Raw genomic sequence first — 27,309 nt, forward strand, 5'->3', positions numbered from 1 at the left:
TTGATCTAATTAATGTTGATTATGTGTTGGCCAGATGCATTTGTTTAAGGAAAGCTAAGCTAGGAGTTATGAAAGGTGATCTTTCTTCCATGTCCATAATTCCCTTAGTATGTACACTGATAGAGGTGTTGCGAAACTCAATATGGTTAATTGAGGTCCGCTTCATTCCTCTCCTTGGGAGCATTAGAATCAATATAAGAAAACTGGAGTTATTTTTCACAGCATAAGCAAAACAAGTGGAAGTTAAGGGATATTGTATTCTGTTTCAGAGCAATTTACATGATGTAGATTAAAGCCAAACTTAATTGACTTACTCCTCTCCAACCACCACTTCCAATGTTTGATTATTTACTGTTACTTGAGTGAAATGATGCAAACCACTAATATCCTGTGTATTAAGGTGCTGCTTCTAAAAGCTGTATACAGTCACATACGTATGGCTTTGATACATTACCTCTTATCTTATTTAACACAGACGTAAAAGCACTTATGGACTCTTACGGATGGCTCTTCAGTCAAGATGATTTCCGTTAGCAGAGTGGACCCTCTCACAAGCTCTTCTCATGGAATATATTGGAAGTCATTACGACACTATTTCACTTTCTTCTGATGCAACAAGAAGTTATTAATGTGATTTATTTTGAAATGAAGTATGAGCCATTCATAGTCATTCTAGCAACATCTCAGACATCATGTCATTAAGATACCATATGACAACTGTTCAACAACATAAACAACAACAACAACAATAATAATAATAATAATAATACATTGCTATATTACTTTATCCATAAAATTTAGTAAATAGAACTAAATAGACGAATGAAAAAGGGATAAAAAAAATTATATTTTGCATTTTGCATCCTTTGAATATTTAAGGAGGAGCTGATATTCTTATAATAAAGTCTGAAATTATGAATATGAACAAATGAAAATATGAACGAATGGTTAGTTTATCACGAACTAATGGTGAATAAATGTATTAACTAATCAGGATGTAATAATGTAACACCTTTAGTAACAATAAAGCCATGATGAATGATGTGCCCTTATTGAAGTGTTACCGTTATTACGTCTTACGAGTGGTAATAACGCGTCCCAAGAGACATGCATTGAAGTATAATGTTTTTCCACCATCTGCTGTACGGATTTGGAATAACATGATTACTCGCCTCTTTATGTTTTTTTTTTTTTTATATATACACACAGAGCTGCCCCCTAGTGGACACACAGCACAACGACACATCGGCATTCAGTAATAATTCATTTATCTGGATACATTAAAGTAGAAATAGTAGACTCGAACTCGGACTCAATGAACTCGGACTTGTCACGCACTCGGGTGAATTTGTACTCGGACTTGACACGGACTTGAACATTTTGGACTCGGAAAATATTCCGAGTACAGTCGAGTCCGGGTAATGTGTAACAATAAAACCAGCATAAAATTGAGATGAGAAGTTAATTAATGTCTCCCCGTTTGTCATTTTACTGCACCACACCGGCAGGCAGCAGTAGCATCATCTTATGCTTGCAGACGAAACACACACATCACTCGCTGGATATCAATGTGTGGCTAGGACGATGTCTTCAAAGTCAGCAATAATTTGTTTTGCTTACGAAAATCATAAAGAATTTATTTGCAAGAAGCACTCTGCGGATTGCAAATTTTGCAAAACAACTCTTACTGATGTTTCTGGCACGACTTCAAATTTCTACCGACATGTTCAGAGAAAACAGAAAGAAAGGTAAGTTGCTTATTATAACTTTTATACCAATTTAAATCCAAATAACATTGTTAGGGCTGTGCGATATGACGCTATATATATATATTGGGTCTGTGTGTGCGCGCGGGCGCGCCAACTTAAATCATGCAGACAGAAATGAGGCCGCCTCAATGTGCATCATCAGTGATGAATTATCTAATGGTTTTACACTTGCACGGTAAAATAAATTCACACACATCATGTAAAAATGTAAGTTTGGCCGAGTATTCATGTAAACAGTCGGTTATGTACATTGGTAAGATGTCTTAAGTGAATGTAAACAAACAGTTGGGAAAAATAGTCATATCAGTCAAATAAATCTGTTGCCGTAATGTTAACAAAATCACTCACTCACTCTACTGATAACTAACTTTATTAAATGTAATGAGAATCAATGTGCATGTCATACAGTGAAGTCGGTTTTATTTTACATTTAATTGCTTTATTTAATTCCAGTAGTATTTATTCTTACTTGAATACTACTTGGACCTACTTGAGAAAACAATTATCGTGAAATAAGATTTTAGTATCGCCCACCCCTAAACATTAGCATTTGGTGATTCCAGTCTTTAATTTTACAAAATGTTAAATGTAATTCTTAATGTGGGAAATAATATAAACCCTGCTGATTGAGATTTGTTTTTTACATTTTAGTAAGGAAATTAACACATCACCACAGAAATGCAGGGACTGTAAATATAGTCCTTTTAAATATAAAATGATTTGCTCTTAATGTAATGTAATTATTTTCTATCAATTACTTAATGTGATCTGAATTGCAATAACTAGTAAAATAGCTTAAACAAGACTTTGCAAAAAAAATGTTTTAGGCACATTAGACAAATTTTTGCATGTTGTTGTTTTGCATGTACTGTACCTCTTATTCTGGGAAAAAAAGGAGAAAATTTTAACAATACTTGCTAATTCAAAAACAGATGGTACATGCAAAACAACAACATGCAAAAATTTGTCTAATGTGCCTAAAACTTTTTTTTTGCAAAGTTTTGTTTAAGCTATTTTACTAGTTATTGGAATACAACAAGAAATTCATAATGCCATCATTAAGGATCTCCTCATTGGCTGCACTTTACCTCTGTCAGTTGTTGAAAATCAGCATTTCAGGCATTTCTTGAAAGTAATGGACAACAAATACACTCCCATTGCAAGAAAAACAATCACTGAAAAACACATTGCTTTGTTGGTTGATCAGGTGAAAGATTCAATTAAAAGGAAGCTCCAGACCCAATCATCTGTGTCCATAACTGCTGACATATGGTCTGATCGAACCATGCGGTCCTTCTTCGGTTTTACAGCCCATGGATTTAACCAAGATGGAAATCAGCTGGAGTCCTTTCTTTTAGACTTCACACAAGTACTACATTTAAAGAACGATTTGAGGCTACATTTGGGACAGATAGATCAATTCCTGCAGCTACATCCACACGCTGGAACAGTACATTCAAGCAGCTACAGGCCCTTACAGCACTTGACCATAGGGATCTCACACAAATTTGCAGTTCAGACTTTCAACATGTTCTTTTTTCAGTTCGTGAATGGAATCAACTGAAGGATTTAGGTTCTGTTCTCTTTCCTTTTGCGGAAGCAACAGACCTTACAGAGGGTGAGAAAATGGTCACTATTAGTATGGTGGTCCCCACTGTACTTGATTTAAACACTCATCTGCTCCAAATATCAGAGTCACGAAGTCATTGCCGGCCACTAGCCACAGCCCTTCGGCAATCACTTTTAAAGGGATTCTCTGGGATCTTTGTGAGAACCAAAATGGTTGAGCAAAATGGGAAAGAGGACCAGTTCAACCATAATGTCCATTTCTTGGCAACAATGCTTGATCCTCAGTTTGGCCTGAACTGGGTTGATCTAGATGTAACCAACAATGAGAGTCCAGATTCGGTGAAGAAATTCAGAGAGGATCTGAAAAGAACACTTATACTGTAGTAATTCATTTTATTTGCTTTAATAACCTAAAAATGATTTGTCTGCATTTTATTCTGAAGCAAACTTCTTATTTGTCTACTATATACTCTGTATATTGCAGAGCATAAAAATATGCAGTAGGCATACAATAATGGTCCTTAGGTCCCTAAATCCAAATGCATTTTAACGTATGTTATTTGTGCATGTTTCGTATTTTTCAGATACTTTGACTGCAGAAGTTGAGGCCACAGCAGATGGAGACATGCTGCATTCTGGAGGTGATGCTGATGAAACCTCAGATTCTCCTACTGGCAAATGCCCACGACTTCTAGCTCGCTATCGAGCCCACAAGCACGTGAGCCACTCAGCTAAGGATGCATGCATTTCAGCTCAGATACACAAGTACTTTGATGCCATTCAAGACACAGACACAAATACAGCACTTGAATTTTGGTCGACAAACAGGGAGAGATTCCCACAGCTTTACTCTCTGGTTGTAAAAGTGCTGTCTATTCCAGCATCCTCTGCACCAGTAGAGCGTGTCTTTAGCAAAGGTGGCCTCATCATGAGACCACATCGTGCACGCTTAACTCATAAAATGGTCACAGCGCTTGTATTTTTGAATAGCAATATGGCCCTGGTTTAGTGCTTGACTGTGCACTATAGTACATTTCATGTTCGTGTTCATTACAACTCATGTTACAAGACCAGATTTGATTAAGCACCATAATAAAGCTTTAAGTTTGTTGTTATGACTAGCTGATAGATTTAAACTCTAGTCTGAGTATTTCCTCAGACTATTTAAATGTGGGGGAGAGGCATTAAATAATTGAAATGTCAGCTTTAACTGGAGGACAATATAGTGTGATACAATAATAAAACGGGTTCATTTGTATTTTCATGCACTTGTAATACAATAAAAGTTCTACATATACCCTTCTTTTCTTTGAAACCTTTTTTGATAGGAAACTAGTTCTGTTGACATAAAATAAAAATGTTCAATGGCAATGACAAGATGTAATAGTGGTATTTTTTATTACATTTTTATATTGCCATTGGTTTAATGGGTTGAAAGGTTAAAATATTAATAGAATATAAAAATTTACAATACTAATTTATAATCTTTTTTAATTTAATTACTTTCTGGACTCGGGCCGACTCGACTCGGACTCGGCCTTTAAGAACTCGGACTTGAGTCCAACTCAGGCCCTTTTGGACTCGGTCTCGGACTTGGACTTGATGTTTAAGGACTTGATCTTGACTCGTACTCGACAAAGGTGGACTCGGACCCATCTCTAAGAAATAGGTTATTATACTGTTTTATACTATTTTTATGTACACTGTGAATGGAAAATGAATGTTAATGAAACAAAAATTGCAAATGAACGAATAAATAAAAAAATAACTCTCTGCATTCCCTTTAAGTAAACTACCTTAGTACAGTTTTATGAACATTCATTCATTATTCATTCATTATCTTCTACCGCTTATCCGAACTATCTCGGGTCATGGGGAGCCTGTGCCTATCTCAGGCGTCATCGGGCATCAAGGCAGGATACACCCTGGACTGAGTGCCAACCCATCACAGGGCACACACACTCTCATTCACACACTAGGGACAATTTTCCAGAGATGCCAATCAACCTACCATGCATGTCTTTGGACCAGGGGAGGAAACCGGAGTACCCGGAGGAAACCCCCGAGGCACGGGGAGAACATGCAAACTCCACACACACAAGGTGGAGGCGGGAATCGAACCCCGACCCTGGAGGTGTGAGGCGAACATGCTAACCACTAAGACACCGTGCCCCCCTTTATGAACATGCATGCAATTTTGTCATTTATTTAAGACAAAGAACATTTTATTCCTGAATATTCAATTTACTCATAAAGAAAGTATAAATGACGTAGGTCTTATATTTCCAAAAAAACATTTAGTGCCAGGTTAGGATAAATTAGGAGTAACGGCAAATGCAGTCCAATCTGTATGTTATTTTGTTTTATATAGTAATTTCTTGCATCATACAGGAAACTTATGGAGAACTGAGTCAAAGTTTCAGCCAGTGGTGAAGACTGAGGAGCTGTGCCACTTTTATCAGTGTACAGTAATATACATCGTATCAGCCATAACATTAAAAAAGGTGAAGTTAATAACATTAATTATCTCATTACAGTTGCACCTCGAGTAATAGAATGTGGTCTGGCCTTATGAATCACATTTTGTTTTACATCAATTGGACAGATGGGTGTGTTCTTGTCCAGGTGATGCACGATGGAATGAAGGCAAGATGGTGGAAGCAGTGTGATGCTCTGGGCAATGTTCTTTTGGGAAACCTTGGGTCCTTGCATGACATACACTCCTTCAGGGTAACAGTATTGCTTAAAGGCAGTGGCCTCTTTCAGCACTATAATGCACCTTGCAATGCTTAGAAAAATGATCAGGAATGGTTTGAGGAATATAACAAAAAATTCATTGTACTCTTGATCTCCAAATTCCTCATATCTCGATCTGAACAAGTATCTGTGGTATGTACTGTAACAAGAAGTCTGATCCATAGAAGGGTCACCATACATCTTACAGGACTTAAAGGATCTGCTGTTAAGGTTTTGGCACCAGATGTCACAGAACACCTACTGAGGTCTTGATGAGTCAGAGCTGTTTTATAGTCACAAGGGGACAATAATAAGAGGTTGCTGATCGGTGTAGATATATGTGATTGAGATTTGCATTTAACCTATTAGATTGGTGTGATCAGTCTATTAACTGCGAGAACATAAACAATATAATCATTTTGATCATGTTTGGTTGTGATTTCCACAACAAACAAACAAAAAAAAAATACAATTCTGAATTTGAAAACTACTGTTAGGGGTTAATTTGCTAGTACAACTTGTGTATATACTGTATATATATAAATAGTCTGCATGCTACATTTCTAAAGCTTCAGAGCTTCAGTTTACAACCCTAGGCTACTACAACAAATGTCTTCCATCATATCCTTATCATACATGCACATTATTAGCTCAAAATGAGTTGATAGTATAGCTTACAAATAGCTTACTAAATTCTCTCTCTGCTTAGGGGGTGGAGTAAAGTGGTGTACTGTAAGTAGAGTAAATAGAGTAAGAGTACAGCCAAAGGTCGGTTTGGGAAATCTCTGGCTGTGGCGATGGCTGTAGCTCTGCGAGTTTGTCACTTTCCCACAGCAGCGCTTGGCACCGTGGGAATGGGGTGGAGGCTCAGCCACAGCACCGCGCTCAAGTCCCAATACGACGCGCTTATAATCGGTGGAGGTTAGTAATGTGCACTTCTACTGTAATGCCTGGAAACAAATGTGAGCTTCATGCACATAACTGCACACTGTGTGCGCAGCTTGGGTCCTAGACCACGTTCACTCTGTACGCTTCTTATTTATGCAACACTTTTTAAAGCAACAAACGCAGACACAGTATTTATAAATAGTGGATAGTAAACGAATATTTCAAAGAGCGGAATTTGTTGGCTAGTATTACAGTAACCCTACTGTTACTGCATGGTATCAGAGTGTATGGTTAACTTTGCATTTTCACAGCTTGTGAATCTTGGACTAAAGCCAAAGTTTTTAATAAGTTTAGTTTTATTCCAGGGTTTTTAGAAAACACAACCAAAACATGTTGGTTATACAACCCAAACTGTGTTAATGTAATTCTATTCAATGAAATGAAAATGGTGTATAGATTTGAAATAAATTCATTTAATGAACAAACCTTTTAAGAAAAAACATTCCAAAACTATTCAAACATGTCCACATTTTCATCTCAAATGAAATATGAACTAAAAGTTATTATTATTATTATTATTATTATTATTATTATTATTATTATTATTGTTGTTGTTGTTGTTGTTGTTGTTGTAAACGCAGTTTGGTGTATTTGTTTTTGTACATTTAACACCATCAAAACGACCAGTGGTGAAGGGAATCGAACCAATACACCACGGAAAACAGCAAACAATACTGTTTAGTTAGTTAACAGAGTTAACAGCATAGATATACAGTATACACTAGATGTCGCCTTGTATACGGCAGTACATTGGAACGAATGCGTCAATAGAGCCGCCATCTTGGTACAGGGGACCCCCTCCTCTTAATGCGTCAGAGTCAATGTAGGCAAAGAAATATAATCACCATAAATCGTCATGAATGCGATTTTCTAGTTTTTTTTTGGTTCGTTCCAAAGGTCAGACATGTATTTATCATTAAGTCCAGAGAAAATGTAAGGTTTTGATATTAAGATAATCTACTTTTTCAAAATATAATGCATAGTGCTAGTAGGTCTTTGAGGAGTTTGACTTTGAGGCTGAACTGCCAACCTAACTGGTGACATCCTTCCAGGGCTGTCAGCTGAGTTAACCATTAAAAAAATTGTTTAGTATCCCTGCAACAACACAACCTTACAGAGTTTCTTCCTGACACTTTTGCTCTGCAGTTGCAATGAATCTTTGAAACATGGTGTTGTCTCAACTTATGAAAGGCACAGACAACCAGTGAAATTAAGCTAAAGTGATGGTTGTCTATGCCATCTTGAGTCTCAAGTGTGATCACGAAGACCAAATATGTCCTCAGAGCCTACTTCTGCTTTCACGACTCTGTTTAATAGAGACACTTTGGAATCTACAAACAGATTCAGATTCTGATTATTTTATTTAATGCCATGTCAGCAGTCAAAGCTATTTTCATGGCAAAAATTCAATTACAAAAACACAAATATCATATAAATACAATAACAACAAAACAAATATAAACAGCAAGTCATATTATAATTTTTTTAATTAACATAAGATAAAAAAATCCAAAACCTTTTCAGGCATAATGTCATTAAATATGTCCTTAAGGGAAGTAACTTGATAAAAGAGCATTCTGCTTGTGTTAAGTCCAGGACAATCTAATAAAATATGTTTGACAGATAAGGGAATCTTACAAAACATACTGTACATAAAGTTGGGTCTTCACCTTTAAGCAAAAAAAAGCATGGGTCAATTTTTAATGTCCTTATTAAGAGCTTCGGAATCTACAAACATTGTCAGTTTTCCTAACTGTCAAAAACGTACTCGGTTACGAACGTAACCTCGGTTCCCTGAGATACGGAACGAGTACTGCGTATGGGGGAAAAGCTCCTTTTTTCCTCAATACTGAAGCCTTTTTTCAATAACGCAGTGCAACTGCACTGCCATTGGTTTAATCTGTAAACTTTTTTAAAACCAATGACGGCGCTGCGTAGCTGCGCGAGCCTGTGGCGATGCAGCGCGCCAAAGCCCGCTAAAAAGGGGCGGGGCGTATAGCTATATAAGCAGGCAAATCGCCAGAGGAAATCAGGTCATACGACTGAAGCGACGACACTGAAGCCGCAGCCTCGTGGCACGGCATATAACGCAGTACTCGTTCCGTATCTCAGGGAACCGAGGTTACGTTCGTAACCGAGTACGTTCCCTTTCGATACTCCACTCATACTGCGTATGGGGAACGAATTCAACCGCGCCATGCCACGGTAGGGAACGATAAGACTTATCTTGAGCACCCTGGGGCCCAGAGGATAAGTGAGAGGGCCGGAGCCGTCGAACCCTTGACGCAACACTGCTAAGAGGGAGCAAGCTCCCCGGAGGTGGTATGATGACGGAGTCTGAAGAGGCCGTCGTATCAAACCGAAAGAACCCGAGCGTGCAAGGTCGGGATGTCCAGGTTATAGAATCTGACAAAAGTGGACGGCGAGGACCAACTGGCCGCCTCACAGATGTCCTTGATAGAGACACCACCAGACCAGGCCCATGAAGAGGCCATCCCTCTAGTGGAGTGGGCTCTTACTCCTATGGGGCACTCAAGACCCATAGAAGAGTAACATAGAGCAATAGCGTCGACTATCCAACGCGAGAGGCGTTGCTTTGAGACCGAAGACCCCTTGGTGCGGCCACCAAAGCAGACAAAAAGCTGGTCAGATTGCCTGAACGGCTGTGACCGCTCAGTGTATACCCTCAAAGCCCTCACTGGGCAGAGTAAATTCAGCTCTTGCTCACCTGACAACAGAGGCAGAGCCGAGAGAGAAACTACCTGCGCTCTAAATGGCGTTGAGAGAACTTTAGGTACGTAGCCATGCCTGGGTTTTAAAATGACCTTTGAGTCATTGGGCCCAAACTCAAGGCATGCAGGGCTCACCGAGAGGGCCTGCAAATTGCCAACACGCTTGACTGATGCTAGAGCAAGTAGCAGAGCGGTTTTGAGCGTTAGGGGCCGAAGGCCAGCTGACCGCAGCGGTTCAAAGGGAGGCCCTTTGAGCGCTTCAAGGACCGTGTGAAGGTCCCAAGTGGGAGCGGTGAGAGGACGTGGGGGCTTCAACCGCCTAGCACCTCTCAGGAAACGCACAACAAGGCCGTTTCGACCCACTGATTGGCCAGCAATAGGAGCATGAAATGCTGCGATGGCTGCTACATACACCTTGAGCGTGGAAGGGGTGAGACCCTTGTCCAGACGCTCTTGGAGAAATGACAGTATCGGAGATACGTCACACTCAACAGGGTCTTCGTTCCGTGCGGAGCACCAGTCAACGAAGACTGACCATTTCTGGGCGTAGAGGCGTCTCGTAGACGGGGCCCTCACCTGAGCAATGGTATGTAGCACGTCCTTGGGGAGGCTCAGAGGCTCCCATCGAGGGACCATACGTGCAGAGCCCAGAGTTCTGGCTGCGGGTGCCAGATTGTCCTGTTCGCCTGAGAGAGGAGGTCCCGCCTCAGGGGGATCGGCCATGGGGCTTTCATGGAAAGCCTGAATAGCTCCGAGGACCAAACCTGGCTCCTCCAGAGTGGGGCCACCAGGAGGACTCTGTGCCTGTCTTCCCTAACTCGTCTGATGACCTGAGGGACCAGAGCGATCGGGGGAAAAGCGTAAAGAAGGAGGCTGGGCCAGTCGTGGGCCAGCGCATCTGTGTCCTTTGAAAAATAAGTTGGGCAATGAGAGTTGCTTTCTGAGGCGAAGAGGTCGACCTCTGCCTTCCCGAAAATCTCCCAGATTTTGAGAACCGTCTGGGGATGGAGCATCCACTCGTCCGAGGGGACGTTGCTCCGCGAAAGCATGTCTGCTCCCAGATTCGACTTGCCAGGTATGTGTGTCGCCTTGAGCGATTGCAACCTGGGTAATGCCCATTCCAAGAGGCGCTTTGCCAGCATGTAGAGGCGGCTGGACGAAATGCCACCTTGGTGATTTATGTAGGACACCACTGTCATGCTGTCCGACTGGACTAAGACATGGCGCCCTTCCAGGATCGCCTGAAACGATCGGAGGGCTCGTTCTACCGCCAGCATCTCGAGGCAGTTGATATGGAGATGGCTGTCCTCGTGCGACCACGAGCCGAAGGCTGGTCTGCCCTCGCACAGAGCGCCCCAACCCAGGTTGGACGCATCTGTTGAGACCACCGTCCTTCTGGAAACCGCCTGTAGGGGTACTCCACGGCTGAACCAAACAGGGTTCATCCAAGGTTCCAGGGCTGCTAGACAGGCCTGGTTGACTCTGACGCGAAAGCGGCCGTGCCGCCAAGCGTGAGGTGGGACCCGGAGTTTCAGCCAGTATTGCAGGGGCCGCATTCGTAGGAGGCCAAGCTGTAAAACTGGGGAGGCGGAAGCCATCAGCCCTAGCATCCTCTGAAAGAACTTCAGAGGGAAACAGGCCTTGTTCCTGACAGAGGCCGCGAGCTGCTGAAGTACCAGAGCGCGTTCTGGTGATATGACCGCCCTCATGCGGACTGAGTCGAAAACCACTCCCAGGAACATAATACGTTGGCTGGGGAGCAGTGAGCTCTTGGCAAAATTGACCCTGAGTCCTAGGCACTCTAAGTGGCTCAGGAGCACAGATCTGTGGTGGTCTAGCTCGGTTCGCGACTGGGCTAGAATGAGCCAGTCGTCGAGATAGTTCAGAATGCGGATTCCCATCTGTCTCAGAGGGGAAAGTGCCGCGTTCATGCACTTCGTGAAAGTGCGTGGAGCTAGAGACAGCCCAAAGGGAAGGACTGCATATTGGTAAGCCACACCCTCGAACGCGAATCTCAAGAATCGTCTGTGATGTGGGGCTATCTGGATGTGAAAGTAAGCGTCTTTCAGATCCAGCGAGAAGAACCAGTCCTCGGGGCAAATCTGCGTGAGGATCTGCTTCAGTGTCAACATCCTGAACTTCCGTTTCATGAGGGAGAGGTTCAGGAGTCTGAGGTCTAAGATGGGTCTGAGACCGGCATCTTTCTTGGGGACAAGGAAATAACGGCTGTAGAACCCCGACCCGCTTTCTGAGGGAGGAACCATCTCTATGGCTCCCTTCCTCAACAGCGTCAGCACTTCGGTGCGGAGGACTTGGGCGTCGTCCGGCTTTACCATCTTTATTGTGTTTGTCATAACAGTGCTTTGCGTGGACGCAACAACGGTGGGCCCAGGTCGCATAGCCGGCAGGCAAGAGAGCTTCTGGGGTGGTCCAGCCGTGGCGGGACTTTGCTCTTTCCTCTTCCTTCCCAAACGATCAGGAGGATTTAGAGGGCGTCGGGTCCAGCACAATCCTCTGCCGGGGGCCCTGACGTCCAGGCGGTTTAGCGCGCTTGGTGGGGCGAGCTGGGTGCTGCTCCTTAGGGGGCACCACCTGGGGGGCAGAAGGGACAGGTTTGCTCTGGCGCTGAGTCGGCGCAGTCCTGGGGCGACTCGGGGCGGAGGTGGAGCGCTTGGGCAGGAAGTGCCGCATAGCCTGGGACGACTTCTGTGCTGCGGTGAAGCGCTCCGTAAACCCTTCTACGGCCGGCCCGAAGAGACCGGATGGAGAGACTGGGGCATCTAGAAAGGCCACTTTGTCGCTCTCCTTAATCTCAGTGAGATTAAGCCAGAGGTGGCGCTCCAGCACAACCAGGTTGGCCATGGATCGTCCAATGGCTTGGGCCGTGGTTTTTGTGGCGCACAGGGCCAGATCTGTGGCGCTGCGGAGGTCGCAAAAAGCAGGTTCACTAGGGCTCGACTCATCCAGGGAACGGAGAAGCTTTGCCTGGAACACCTGTAGAATGGCCATGGAGTGTAGTGCTGAAGCGGCTTGGCCCGCAGAAGTGTACGCTCTGCCAGCCATGGCAGATGTCATCCTGCAGGGCTTTGAAGGAAGGGCTCTCTTGCTTTTCCACCCCACAGCCGCGGGGGGGCAGAGATGAGCAGCCACGGCCTCGTCCAGGGGCGGCAATTGCTCATAGCCCTTCTCCTGAGAGCCGTCTACTGCGCCGAGAGCTGCAGAGGAAGTGCGTAGGCGGGCCGAGTAGGGGGCGCGCCACGACTTTGTGAGCTCATCGTGCACCTCAGGGAAGAACGGGGCAGAACGCTGGCGGGGGGCCTGGCGGCTTCCCGGCAGGAACCACTCGTCCAGCCTGCTGCGCGTCGGCTCCTCAGGAGGGGCCCACTCCAGATGGAGATCTTCGACGGCTCTGGAGAGGATGCGGAGAAGCTCGGCATCCATCCCAGCTTTGGCGTCGATGGGCTCTCGCGACGGCAAGTGGGCGGGGTTAGAATCACCGGCCCAGTCTTCCGTTTCAGAAGCCGCGAGTGACATGGAGTCATCAAGCGGCTCGTCCTCCGATCCGCCAAATGAGACGAGGTCACTCACTTCAGCTGAGGGACGCTGCTCTGGGCGTGAGAAGAGGACGGGGGACGGCTCTCTCGTTGGGGAGGGTGAGGCACGCGGGCGCAGAGCCGGCGTGAGCTCACCCAAACCCGGGCGCTGAGCCCTTCTTCCCCGCTGTCGCTTCCTGGCCGGCTCGCAGGAGGAAAAGGACGGGGGGGCGTGAGGGGCGGGGTCACTTTCATTAAAGAAAGCGATCCGAGAGCGCAGAGAGGCGAGACTCATGCTCTCACAGAAGCAGCATGAGGACTCAGTGAGTGCAGTTTCAGCGTGGGATTTACCCAGGCAGGAAACGCACTCATCATGGCCGTCATTCTCATGCAGAGGGACTCTGCATATGCCACAGTTGTGACGCGGCATGGCCGCCGCCGTTAAAACGGCGTTTTTTGTAGGAATGCTCTTTTAGAGCGGTGAAAACCGCTGGAAAGCTCTTTTTTGTGATCGCCGGATGGCGGCAGGAGATCGCTGAGAAGCGGCTGCAAGCAGGAAGCCGGCAACCCGAGAACGGCGCACGAAACGGCTGTCTATAGAGCGCCGGCGCTGCAAGCGGTCGGAGGTCTCAGCTGGTCCGCTGCGGTGCCTATTCAACGGCGAAAAATCCAGCGAAGGCGTTCAGAAGAAATTCAGCGAAGTGAAGTCGTCGCTGAAGGAGTAAGATCTGATTTCCTCTGGCGATTTGCCTGCTTATATAGCTATACGCCCCGCCCCTTTTTAGCGGGCTTTGGCGCGGTGCATCGCCACAGGCTCGCGCAGCTACGCAGCGCCGTCATTGGTTTTAAAAAAGTTTACAGATTAAACCAATGGCAGTGCACTTGCACTGCGTTATTGAAAAAAGGCTTCAGTATTGAGGAAAAAAGGAGCTTTTCCCCCATACGCAGTATGAGTGGAGTATCGAAAGGGAACTAATAGGTAACTAGCATTGATTAGCTGCGGTCGTTAACCAAGGACTGAAACAAACCAACTTAACCAGAAATATAATTTCCTAACATTCAATATCATAAAACACATCCTCACCTGTGAAAAGTAATCCCTTGCTGTCTGGTTTTTAGATTTCTTTCATTTGAACATCCAAACGCAGCACAGAAGTCCAGCATCGTGCATGCATTTGAAGTACAAGACCCTGTACAAAGATGGCGGCGGTTTTGACGCATTTTTAGGACCCCAAGGCGACATCTATGTATAGATATCTATGGGTTAACAGTAGCTGTTTGTTTCATTCATTCTTTATGGCCGAGGATTTTTTTCTTTTTTTTTTTTGTTGAGATGGCGCCCTCTGTCTTTTCGAAGTAGAACTGCACGCAAGCTCTAAATGACAAAGTCCTTAATGAATAACGATGTATTTCAAAATACACACGTTAATTAAAGTAATTATCATCTTGGAAAACCCTTCCCTGAAAGCAGAGAAAATTAATAACCAGTTGATCTCTAAAATGGTCAAATGCACTAACCATAACTTACTGTTCTTTACTTAGGGCACAATGGACTGATTGCTGTAAGTAGCTGTTGGTGTAAATGTTACATATCAAACATGAGCTTTACCTGAACTGTGGACAATGACGAATCTTGTTCTTCAGTCTGCATATCTCCAGAAGGGAGGTTTAAAAACAGCAGTTCTAGAGCGCAGACATGTACTTGGTGGAGCTGCAGTGACTGAAGAGATCATTCCAGGTGGGTACAGAGATTCACAAAGTTTCTGGACTTTATGAAATACAAAGAAATAATCTCACAAATCGTTCAAAATTGCTGAAACTTCCCATTTTCCATTTTTGTGCTTCCCAGTTCTTCCGACCAGACATTTTTTAACGGCTGTAAGATACAGTAATAGTTGTTCATGCATTTTTCTGTTTTTAGCCATGTACAAACTCTATGAGAACATTTATTATGTCCCTATACTACAGTCAAAAAGCTTAAAATCCTTTCTGCTTACTCCCTGTTAGTTCTACTGTATGCTCCCCATAGTTTGAATACCACTGCCAAGAGGTTTAGCTAGAATTAAAATTTATATAATTTGGCTCTTATGGCAAATGTTCAGTAGTTGATTAGCCCCAACTGGTTTGGTGTCTGAATTTTAGGTTTGCACTGGAGCAACAAGTCTAATATTACTACCAAATAAGGGAGGTATTTATTGTTATTATTACTGAGTATTTATTACTGAGATTTATTGATCTCAGTTTTGCATCATGAAAACTATATTTAAATTATATCTAAATGACCACAGTACGTGACATTGTTAAACAACGAAATAACTCCACCTTAAGACTTTGGTCCACGTCTTCTTTATATAGAGGATTGTCTTTCTGACTAATGGCCTCTTTTTGGGGGAAGGCCACCTTTAGACAGAGCTGTGATTGTGCTGAATTATTTTTATTTAAAGAACACTTGTTTTAACAGCTTCTTGGTTTTAATGATGCTGTTTGTTTAGTTATGTTCTCTAACAAACTCTGGGGCATTCCAGTTATGGTTATTGATATCAGGTGATACTTTTAATTGTATTACATGCAAATTATAATGTAATATTTAACAGAATTGGTTGCACAAGAAGTGCCTGCCATACATTATCAGAAACCACATAAGCAAAACTGTTGTACTGTGGTAAACGGTTAAAAGTCTAAGTACAGGTTCATACAGTACGGTAAATGTGTATATGCATAAGGTCATTTGAGATTACTAAACAACCAAATGTTTTAAGCTGCTGCTAAATATCAGAACTTAACATAAAATCTCCACGGTTATAACTGAAGAACCGAATATCAAATGCCAAACATGTCTTGCAATGTTTAATTTTTGGAAGAAATACTTCAATAGCCTAAATCTGTCGTATTGTAAGAGTGACTGGAGTTTTTGGATGAATACAGGAGCTATAGAACCAGTCAAATGTTTGAATAGACTTGCTCTGAAAAAAAACAAGATATGTATTGTTTAAGCTTCTGTAGTTTCTTTCAAAGCAATGTTCATAACATGTTCATATTATCTGTATAAAGGGTTTCACTCAACTTTGTCTTAATAACATATTACTTGTACACATTTTTGAATCATTATAAGTATAAGAGCGAATGAAGAAGAAGCTGATGAGGAAGAGGATATTGGACTGCCTGAATTTCACTTAAAGCTTACATAAAACATCAGGATAGAGAACAAATGCTTGTTGTTGAGAGAGGTTAGAGGAGAATGACCAGGTAGGTTTTAGTTCCAGAAAATAATCACTCTTTGAATCTATGGTGAGCAGAAAGGTATGTCAAAACAGACAACAACACACAACATAGTGAAACTTGAGGTGGATGAGCTACAACAGCATTCATTTTAGCCAAGAACAGGAATCTGAGACCACTGTGGGCACAGCTTCTGTGGAAAACTGAGTTGAAGATTAGAAAAACATCATCTGGTCTAACTGAAGCTCTTGACCTATATCTGCATTATTTTTCATGGTACTGTTGCCATATGAACAGAAGTTCTTTAAAACTGAAACAACCATCTCTGAACAAACCAGCTATCACTTTAATATAATGATGTCGTGGCACGTTTACTTGGTCTGATGCCAGATTAAACCTCCAGATTTTGGTGTCATATCATGTTCAGGTTGAGTTTAAATAACATTTATTGGCAGCACTGATGAAGCAAATCTTTTTAGTCTTCTGCACTTATAGCTCCAGGTTCCCTGGTTTAATACTGATCGCAAGGTACTGCCTCTGAAACCTGAACAACCTTTGAGTATCATATGCTCTGTCTGTGCCATGTGGGTTTCCTTAAGCTTCTATGGTTACTTCACACCTTTTAACTATGCTAAATTTGCCTCTAGGTGTGTGCATGTGCATGCCTGTGTGTGCGTGTAAGATGCCCTGCAATAGATTGGCCATCTGTGGTGTAAAACCCTAAATGACCCTGACAAGGAAAAAACAAGTTGTTTGTCTCTCTTGTTCTCAGGAAATCAATAGTTTTGTCATTTTGCATGGTTGTATTGTAGCTGTGTAGTCACTAGAATAAACAATCCCTCTTTGTCTGTATTTCAGAATTAATTCCGGAGTAAATTCATGAGCCTTCTATGGTGCCACACAGTTAACATTTACATTGACCATAGAAGGCTTGATGCTTATGAATGATGCATGATTCTTATCCAAAGCTTTATTGTGCTTTTTCGGTATTTTGGCATAAAAACCTCAAACCTCATCTTTCAAATGATTAAATAATAATATAACATACCACCACACATATTTTATTACATTTGTATATAATTTCATGATGGATTAAAGTGTCATATTAGTTTATTGTTATAATAGAACTTATATAGAACTTTCCATATGGCAGATAAAAGTTTTATTTTTTATGAATGACCAGTAGCATAAAACATAGCCTAGACATGTTATGATCAGCATTTGTAATACCCCAACACACAAATTGTTCTTTCAAAATTAATACAATGTCTACATTGAAATGTCCTAACATACATTTTCTCAACACTTCCTAGGCTTTCATTTTTCCCGGGCCTCCTATCTACTCAGTTTACTCCGCCCGCACATTTATCAGGATCTGGAGCTCAAGGTGTAGTATTTGATTAATATTTCAGGTGTGTGATTTCCTTTCACATGATAAAAGTTCAACTTTGTATTATCTACATAGATTTGAAAACTGTAGCTTCCATTAAACTGTAATATATTTCTCTTTTGTATGTATCATAATCAGAAATAAAATAATAGCTTTTTAATTTCCGGATGCCTCCAAAAGTTGAAAAAGTGGACTACTGTAAATTATGTCAGGTAAAATGATCCTAACTTTAATATAATCCTGAGCTGACAGGTTTTAGAAAACAAATGACTGTAACTCTCTAGCCTTGTAACCTAATGCGTGTTATGACCTAAAATGTGCAGTCACTTTGATTATCATCATCATTCTTATCGTTCTCTCAAGTTTTATCATTAGACACACCTGTTATTTCCATCACATTTGTACAATTGTCTTCTTATCATCTTTGCTGGAATATTACATTGGCAGGATTAGAAAAGAAATAAAGACCGACAGTTTAAATTGTTGAAAATATTTATAGGTTCCTAAAGGAGAGGGTTCAAAATACATTATGGCAACAAAAACAATTTTGTAGTTTTCCCAATCCACCCCACATATTAATGTCTCTTGTGTTATAGAATGCTACTAATGAATCTTTTCCACCCTAAAATTAATACTATGTTTTTTTAGACTACAGACTGTCTGATATATCTAAATGTAGAGGGAGATTTGGCTTTAAAAAAATCTGTGATACTAAAAGGATTATTGTTATTGGAATTCTAACATGTGTTTGGATGGACATTAAATGGCATTAAACTATCAATTATGTAGAATGAAAATGGGTGGTAAAAATGTTGACTATGCTTTCCTTCCCCTTTCTAACTATGCAGAAACATGGGCTGAAGGTGTACATGAGAGATCCCCATGCATTTACCCCCATGCTGGAGGAAGGGTTCAGGGGGCAGCCTCCTCGCTCGCTATTACTAGGCAGTAATCTAGCAAGGAATCAGAAAGAGATTGGAAAATTCTCAGTGAAAGATGCAAAGGTTTATACCAAATTATAATATATCAATAATTTATCATGTATGCTTTTCATGTGATCTTGTATTTATATTTCTTCAAATACTAGGATTTGATGATGGTTATTGTTGACACATTATAAATGTCTCTTGCCAAAAGGCTTACCCTGAATATGTTGCACATTTGGAGAAGCTTGCCTGTGCAATTCACCCACTCCTTGATGCACCACCTGTAGATGTTCTGGGAATTACTGAGGGATCCTTGAAGCAAAGAATCTCAGCAATGAGGAATTTGAAGCCATTAGTAAAATCTGGTATACCATCTCAACCTTTTAAAAAAATGAAGTAGAAAGTAAATTCTGTTTAAATATACAGTATAAGCTATTATACAACTTAAAATGATACCAAATGTGGTGTAAATATTTTAGTTTTAAGTAAGTTTTATAAGTTATAATAGTTTTCAGTAATGTAAACAACTATTGTTTATCTTGATATGAATTAAATGTGTCCTGTTGTGTATCTGTTTTTAGGGCTAAAACTAGGAAAAAACTTTCCAGAATTCTATGAACTAATTACAGCTCCAGCAATAAAGGTCAGCTGAGTCTTTATATGAAGTAAATACTTTGCAAATTTATGGTCAATCTTTTTAATTCTTTTCTAATATTTTAGACATAAATGGGAGAAACAGGTTTGGAATGGGTCTGTAATTTGATAGTTTGTTGAGATCTAAATTAGGTTTCTTCTTGAGGGGCGGGGATTAATTACTGCTAACATGAAGGTTTTAGGGACGTGAAATAAAGACAACGAGGAGTTAATAATATTAAAAAGGGGCTCAGCAGCTGTATGTAACACTACTTTCAGTAATTTAATTGGAATGGGATCTAACAAACATGTTGTTGATTTAGCTGTAGTAATACGTTTATCTAGCGCTTCCTGTCCTATACTTGTAAAGCACTGTAGTTGTAGAGCTCTAGGTAAGACTCGATCAGAAGATGCTGTCAGGGGATGAAGATTCGCTAATTTTCCCCTGACACTTTCCATTTTATCACTGAAGAGTCTCATAAAGTCCTCACTAGTAAACTATTTTGTGATGCACTTTTCAGATATCTGATTTTTTGTTAATCTTTCCACTGTGCTAAATAAGAACCTGAGATTGTTTTGGTTATTTATGTGTTTGCTCAGGTGCTCAGCCCTAGCAGCTTTTAGAGCCTGTCTATAACTGGACATACTGTTGTTGTGTGCAGTTCCTAAAACCTCTAGTTTAGTTTTTCTCCACATTCCCTCGAGGTTACAGGTTGCTCTCTTAAGGGCGTGAATATGACTGTTATACCATAATGCAGGTGTTTTGTCTCTAACCTTCTTTAATCGGATGGGGGCAACAGTGTCTAACCTGCTAGTGAAGATAGTGCCTGTGCTGTTAGTCTTTTGATCTAGATCAGGCAAGTTATTTGTGAATATATCTTTTGTGGTCACTTTGAGGTATGAATATATCAGTGACTGATATCTACTGTGTGTGATATTCTTAAATCTAGCGTATGATTAATATAATACATTAGTCTAGTGGTGTTTTGTTTGAGCCCAAACGAGTTTAGTTTAGTTTTAGGACTTTAGTTTAGCGATAAAGCATAATTTGTATTGTCAATGTGAATGTTAAAATCTCTTACAATTAATGCTTTATCAAAATTAACCAATAGGTCTGAAAGAAAGTGTGATAGAACTGTTTATGGCAATACGGTTAAATAGTACCTTGAATATATTTTACTGTGTAAGACCATTTTATATTTACAGTAATGTACAAATATTTTTTTGCTGTAAAATGAACAGCCAATCCTTGTGTAGTAAATATATTTTTCAGGTATTTTATGATAAATGGTCTGTATGAAAAAGAATGTTATTACAATATTACTGTATAGGAGTTCCTAGTGGTAGAAATACAAAGTTTATAACTACAATAACAAACCAGTTTTGCATAAAGGAGATATTTATTTCAAATAGTAAAGGTTCATCAGGCTAAAAAAATAGACAATTATCTGATTTTGTAGCTGTTATGGAAGAAAACAACCTTCAGAAAACTCTCTTGAAACATATGATTAGCTGAATAATCCGGTATCAGTTTAGGCTCCTGCAGGGTTATAATGAAAATCTTCACCCATACTTGCACAATACAGGATGGATTGAAAACTAACTAACTAACTAACTAACTAACTAACTAACTAACTAACTCCCTCACTCACTCTTTCCCTCTGTCTCTTTCTCTCTATGGATTGGATACCCTTTTTCCTAATTTATATTAATTTTTTTCTATTTAACTATTTTATCATAGAGTACATGTAAATTTTTAAAGTGTACAAAATGCGGAAATGTTGAACCGGTAAATATTTGTGCAAGTCAATGTATTATGTGTTCTAGATTATCATGTATAGGTTTGTGATTGGGATCAGGAAAAGGTTTGTTTTTTGCCACTTGGTACCAATTATTTTGCATTTCAAATAAATAAACTATACTATTATCTTATTTTTTATTTTTCTGATTATCCACAGGTTTTAAATCACTGGTTTGAGTCTGAGCCACTTCGAGCAACGTTAGCCACTGACTCTGTGATAGGAGCTAATACAAGCCCTAACAACCCGGGTAGTGGGTAGGTGTATGCTGCTTTGGAGACTTTCATTTTGCATCAACGTTTATTTGCTTTTATCTAATGCACAACATAATGCAGGTATGTCCTTTTGCACCACATTATGGGTGAGCTGGAAAAGGAGATGGGGGCCTGGGGTTATGTGGAAGGGGGCATGGGTGGTGTCTCCAAGTCCATTGCTAACTCTGCACGCTCCCTTGGTGCAGATATCTTTACTGAAAAGGTGAGAATATGAAATGAGTCTCTGTGCCCAATTTTAGTGCTTTGTAGGCTTTTTTTGTTGCCAGGTATTGAAGATACCTTTGAATTTTAGGAGGTAAGTCAAGTGCTGATTGGACCAGATCATATTGCAAATGGAGTTGTGCTGAAAGATGGTACTGAAGTGCACAGTAAAGTGGTTTTGTCCAATGCTACCCCCTATATAACCTTCAAACACCTTACTCCACAGGTAACATTTTTATTAAAAATACTGCTGGTTTCACTTGAAAAAAAAAAAGTAGATTAATAGATACGACTGAGTTTGTTACATTTCTATATAATCCTTGTCTGCTTATAGGATGCACTTCCTCCGAAATTTATTAGAGCTATCGATCAGATTGACTATACCTCTCCTGTGACCAAAATTAACGGTATGTGCATCCGCGTCCGTTCTTGCGGCCCTCAAAGTGCATGTGTTATCTTGCATTATCTGTGAATATTAGAAGATGTCAAAGCAAACATATAACACATTTGTCTATTGTCTTTGTAAATTTACAGTGGCTGTGGACAAACTTCCAAATTTCTTGGCTGCCCCTAATGCAGCTGCAGATGGAGGTCCAGGTCCACATCACCAGTGTTCCATTCATCTGAACTGTGAGAGTGTGGAGATATTAGAGGCAGCATATATAGAGGGTCAGCAAGGACGCCCATCTTCAAGGTTGGCAAACTGGTGCATAAACTGGTGCTTTCAGTTTATTGGTTATTGGTCAATAAGTGGTTACAAATAAATGATAGAATTAAAAGAGATCAGCCGGGATTAACTAAAAAAAAAAAATAAAAAAATAACGAATGACTACAAATCTCAAGCTGTAAATGAAATCTCTTCATTTTACATACTGCAGACACACCGTAGAAAATGATTTGCATCTTATAGCTGCTGTGCATTGCCCTCAACCACTGTAACCACAACATTAATGGCTAAAGTGACAATTTTCTCTACAACTGATCGTCAACACATGTTGCAGTTAATTGCAGTTTAGTTTAATTCTTTGTCACCTTCCTTTTTCATCACTTTTAGAATGACTTTCAGTCTGAATCACTTTCTGTGTTTTATACACTGCTGTAAAGGACAAAGAGCTTTGAAGTCAAATTGAGACATGAGTCTCATTTGATAAGCTGACTCTTGATTTAAGAACAAGGGCAACGCAGGGCAAAAGACTACACCATATGCAAACTCTATGTCACACATGCAAATCTGATTCCAGTGATAACCCCAACTACAGTGTTACGAAATGATGCCATTCAGCCAGTTGTACTGTCATTTTCATTATCCAGAGTTGTTCACACAGGGTGGTTTTGCCTCAACATGCTGTGATTAAGAATGACAAACGCACAGCTTATGCAGCTAAATGAAATATTCTCTCAGAGGTGCTGAACATGTATACTGTATACAGTAAAAATATATTTACAGCATTTGGCAGACACCCTTATACAGAGTGACTGATGATGATGATGATTTTATCTCACTTTTATACAAATGAGCAGTTAAGGGTTAAGGGCCCACTGGCGTTAGATTGGTGGTCTTGAGATTTGAACTCACAACTTACAATTAGTAGTCATATAAATCTGCTGTAAATTGTAATAATAATGATTCAGCATTCCTGTTACCTCAGACCTATGATCGAGATGACTATACCATCTGTGCTGGATCCCACTCTCGCCCCACCTGGCTGTCACGTGATGTCTTTTTTCACACAGTTTACGCCTTATTGGCTGGAAGGGGGACGAGCCTGGACAGATGAGGACAGGGAAAAATATGCAAATACAGGTTAGAATCTAGTTTTCAAATGTTTGACATTTTGTAAATCACTACATACTACTAAAAAAGTACTATTACGCTTTGTACAATTTTGACTTGGGTTGATCATTTTTATTCTTATTTCTTTTGTCTTTACAGTGTTTGATTGTGTTGAAAATTATGCACCTGGATTCAAGCAATCAATAGTTGGCAAGGATATTTTGGCTCCTCCTGATCTGGAGAGGGAATTTGGTCTCACTGGAGGGGTATTTTCATTTTATTACTACTTAATGAGTTTACTCCAGTCAGCGCTAGTAATAGATGAATATGCTATGCATGGGATGATTTTTGACAAAGGTAAAATTTTTAATACTGTGTTTAAAGAATTATGTTTGCTTTGCATTATTATTATTATTATTATTATTATTATTATTATTATTATTATTATTAATATTATTATTATTTTACCACAGAACATTTTCCATGGTGCAATGTCATTGGATCAGCTTTACTTAGCAAGACCTTTGCCCTCGATTGCACACTACCGCACCCCAGTCAAAGGCCTGTATCTGTGTGGCAGTGGCAGCCATCCAGGTCTGAAACTGAATAGCTAAAATGCTTCACTTTTGAATTTAACATGCATTGGTTTTTAAAGAACTCCATCACCTTGTATTCAGCATAATGTCAGCACCAACCTAGAAAAACAAAAAAGACATCATTAAAATCAATCTCACTGATGAATGATCTTGACTGCGATTATACCCTCCTCACTGTGCATTGTGTGTGTTTGTTTTGCGCAGGTGGGGGTGTTATGGGTGCTGCGGGATGGAATGCTGCCAGGAGTGTCCTGGCTGACTTTAAACGCTGATCAAGTGTCAGCTAAGTCTGACACACATGAATTTCCACACAACAAAGAAGTTTTGGCTGCCCGAGATCCCAAACTACATCTAGGAGTTAAATTAAAATATTCATTCTGAAACATTACAGTATTGAAGCCAGCAGTTTGTCAAAGCACTTGGCTTGTTGCTGCTGATGTCCACTGTGCAAGTTCAACCTACCCAGACCCTTATATCATGGAATGCATCCATATTTTTTCTGTGCTGCTTGTCTCACACAGGGTCACGGGCAGCCTGATGTCCATCCCAGGAAGGAGACACAGGACACAAATCCAAACGCACAATTATCTGTACCATGTCTTTGGACATGGTTAGGAAACCCTGAACCATGGGGAGAACACGCAAACTGGAGGTGTGAGCAAATGTGCTAAATATGAAGCCTACATGCCTCCAATTCTAAAGACATATATCTTCAGGGCTGTCAGGTATCACACACTGAGAGTGACAGTCACGCATTTTGGTCTTTTCTCACGCTCTCCCGCCACACATTGTATTTCTCACACAGAAAAGATGTCACGCTTGCCTGTCTTCAAAACTTGAGAGCCCTGTATCTTATATGTCACACATACACTCCTAAACCTTCTGATTTAACTAATTTCTACTCCATGACTCAATAACTTTTCACTATTAAATAAAAGTTTATGTTCACACAACTCAACTCCTATTCTACCAATCACAAATGAAGATATTTTTTCTCCAATAAAACCATATTCTAAATCTTTTTCATGCACTATTATCTACACGAACACCTGTATAAATGTGTATGGCCCTCGTCCTGTTGGAGTTTACCTGATGAAAATGAATAGACTCAGTAATAACAGAAATTATTTCTACGGGTTATAGAAATGCAACACTAATTTTTTTCCCATCATGTATTCAAGATTTGTTTTGTGACTGTGGAAATAAAAGTAATCATTTTGCATATGATCTTTTAACTCATATAACTTTACATGCTCTGTTGAGACGCCTATTGTCACGTTGCATATGTTACATTGATTTACATAATTATAAGTGATTGAGTATAATAAGAGGTGTATGCCAGATTTGCCTTCAACCTGTTACTAGTCTGTGAATGACATTTGAATTTAAAAACTCTACCATTGACAATTAAAATAATATTGCCTCTAGGAGGATATGTGTGCATAGAATTATTTACAATCAACCTGGAAGAACTTGCTGTACAAAATACTGATGGTACTTACTTCTCATAAGTAGAAATTTTATTATTTTGGGATACATTCACTGTTTTGTAAGCACATGTGTCTTGTACATTCTGCATTCTGTTTGCTGTTCTCAAATGGTTTGAGACCAAAATTAAGCAATCATTGCAAAAGCACTTTTGTGGTCCAGAGTTCACAGAGAGTACCTTCTTTTAATTAAAAAAGAGCAAGATATTGATCTTCAAAATGTACATGTGATCTTCATCAACCTCAAGGATTTATTTTGTAAAGAACCCAGACTTTAGTTTAAAAGTCTTTCATCGATATTTTTGGACCATTTTCACTTTAGTTGGTTAAGTCTGTTCAGTTACCTGATTCTTGTAACACCAACTGGGGTTCACAAATCATCTCTCCCTAATTAGACAGATGCAGCAGCACCTTTGGTCTGTTCATCTCACTCAATTCCTCACTTGTACACTCTCGAACAGGTCCAGTCCTAAAGATTAAAAATGTATGCTAATACAAAGCTACGTCATCTCAAGAATCTAGTCTCAGTGTAACAAAGCATGACTTATAGCAACATTGTGGAACTTTCAGTCCATTCATTGCTGTGACTGATATTCCTATCATGGGTTTTTCTTTAATATGAAATGTAGCGGCAAAATAATCATAAAACCGCCAAGGAGCTGTGTGGGAAGCAATAAAATCGTGGCACGTTAATCGTCCTTGCAGTTTGCTGTTTATTCTCTATCCATTTGAAGATTGTTTCAATATAACAATGTATAACAGTGATTTGCTCAAGGTCAACAATACTGCTTCGCAATGAATATCTTATTGTTATACAGTGATTATACGGTCAACCAAAAAATATGTGCTCCTGCACTCACCACATGCTTCCAAAGCTACACACAGGTGTTTTAACCTTACATAATTATTGACGCCCCTATTCTCCCACGATCACATTACATACACTTAACATGACTCCTACATGAAATGACTCTAAAAGGTTAGTTAAAAAAAACAAAACAACTCTTGCTTTTTTTTTTATTTATCAGAAACCAAACAATACTGTAGTAAAAACCTGACTTTCATGAGATCTTAGATTTCTTCTACTATTACAAACACCGTAACTGTGCTAGCAAAAGCCCCCTATATCCTGTCAGCATGGCAGACAATTATTTTTCATTGGAATAAGAAAAATACAGCATCAAACAATTCAAAGACATGTATGTCAGGGGGATGTTTATCAGGTCAGTCAAATTAAACTTTCTAAATATCACCTAATTCATATCACACTGTAAATATATACCTATTACACCTAGCAGGAAGTGAAGGTTTATGACTACCAATTATCCACTTCAGTAAAAGTCCACACAGGACTACATTACAAAGCTAAATCACTCATACTGTCATCATATCGAATGTCTTGTAGGCAAATAATGTGAATGATGCAAATATGGTTTGTTTTGCTTGTTGTCCACAAAAATAATCATATAACATGAACATCAAGCTGCTTTAGCGTTTAGCTTTTCATTATCACCAGTAGAAAAGCAGCTCATATTTGTGTACATATATATCTTTTTTTTTTTTATTATCAAACCGTTATTGTACAAAATATACAATACAATATATATATTTATAAGTTCAATTAAAAAAGTTAATCACTGAAATAAAATGTTTCCTTCTATTACTGGGCACTTTTGACGAACTTTACCTTTAAAAACGGTCACAGCAGGGCACGCAAGTGCG

At 40.1% G+C, this 27,309-nt stretch overlaps 1 protein-coding gene across 1 annotated transcript; it reads left to right on the forward strand.

The window, feature by feature from the left end:
• The first annotated feature begins 1,723 nt into the window (after positions 1-1,723).
• pyroxd2 (pyridine nucleotide-disulphide oxidoreductase domain 2) lies at positions 1,724-25,327 on the forward strand. The gene is made up of 19 exons (XM_060871503.1): positions 1,724-1,748; positions 3,313-3,387; positions 3,923-4,314; positions 6,824-6,995; positions 14,830-14,849; positions 14,932-15,025; positions 17,820-17,893; positions 18,745-18,900; positions 19,034-19,187; positions 19,404-19,465; positions 21,414-21,511; positions 21,590-21,731; positions 21,822-21,956; positions 22,065-22,137; positions 22,265-22,424; positions 23,380-23,534; positions 23,664-23,770; positions 23,978-24,098; positions 24,305-25,327. The coding sequence occupies exons 1-19, from the start codon at positions 1,724-1,726 to the stop codon at positions 24,370-24,372; spliced, it is 2,283 nt and encodes a 760-aa protein (XP_060727486.1). The 3' UTR covers positions 24,373-25,327.
• The last annotated feature ends 1,982 nt before the right edge of the window (positions 25,328-27,309 follow it).

This window comes from Tachysurus vachellii, chromosome 6, assembly GCF_030014155.1.
Source record: "Tachysurus vachellii isolate PV-2020 chromosome 6, HZAU_Pvac_v1, whole genome shotgun sequence".
NCBI classification, from domain to species: domain Eukaryota; kingdom Metazoa; phylum Chordata; class Actinopteri; order Siluriformes; family Bagridae; genus Tachysurus; species Tachysurus vachellii.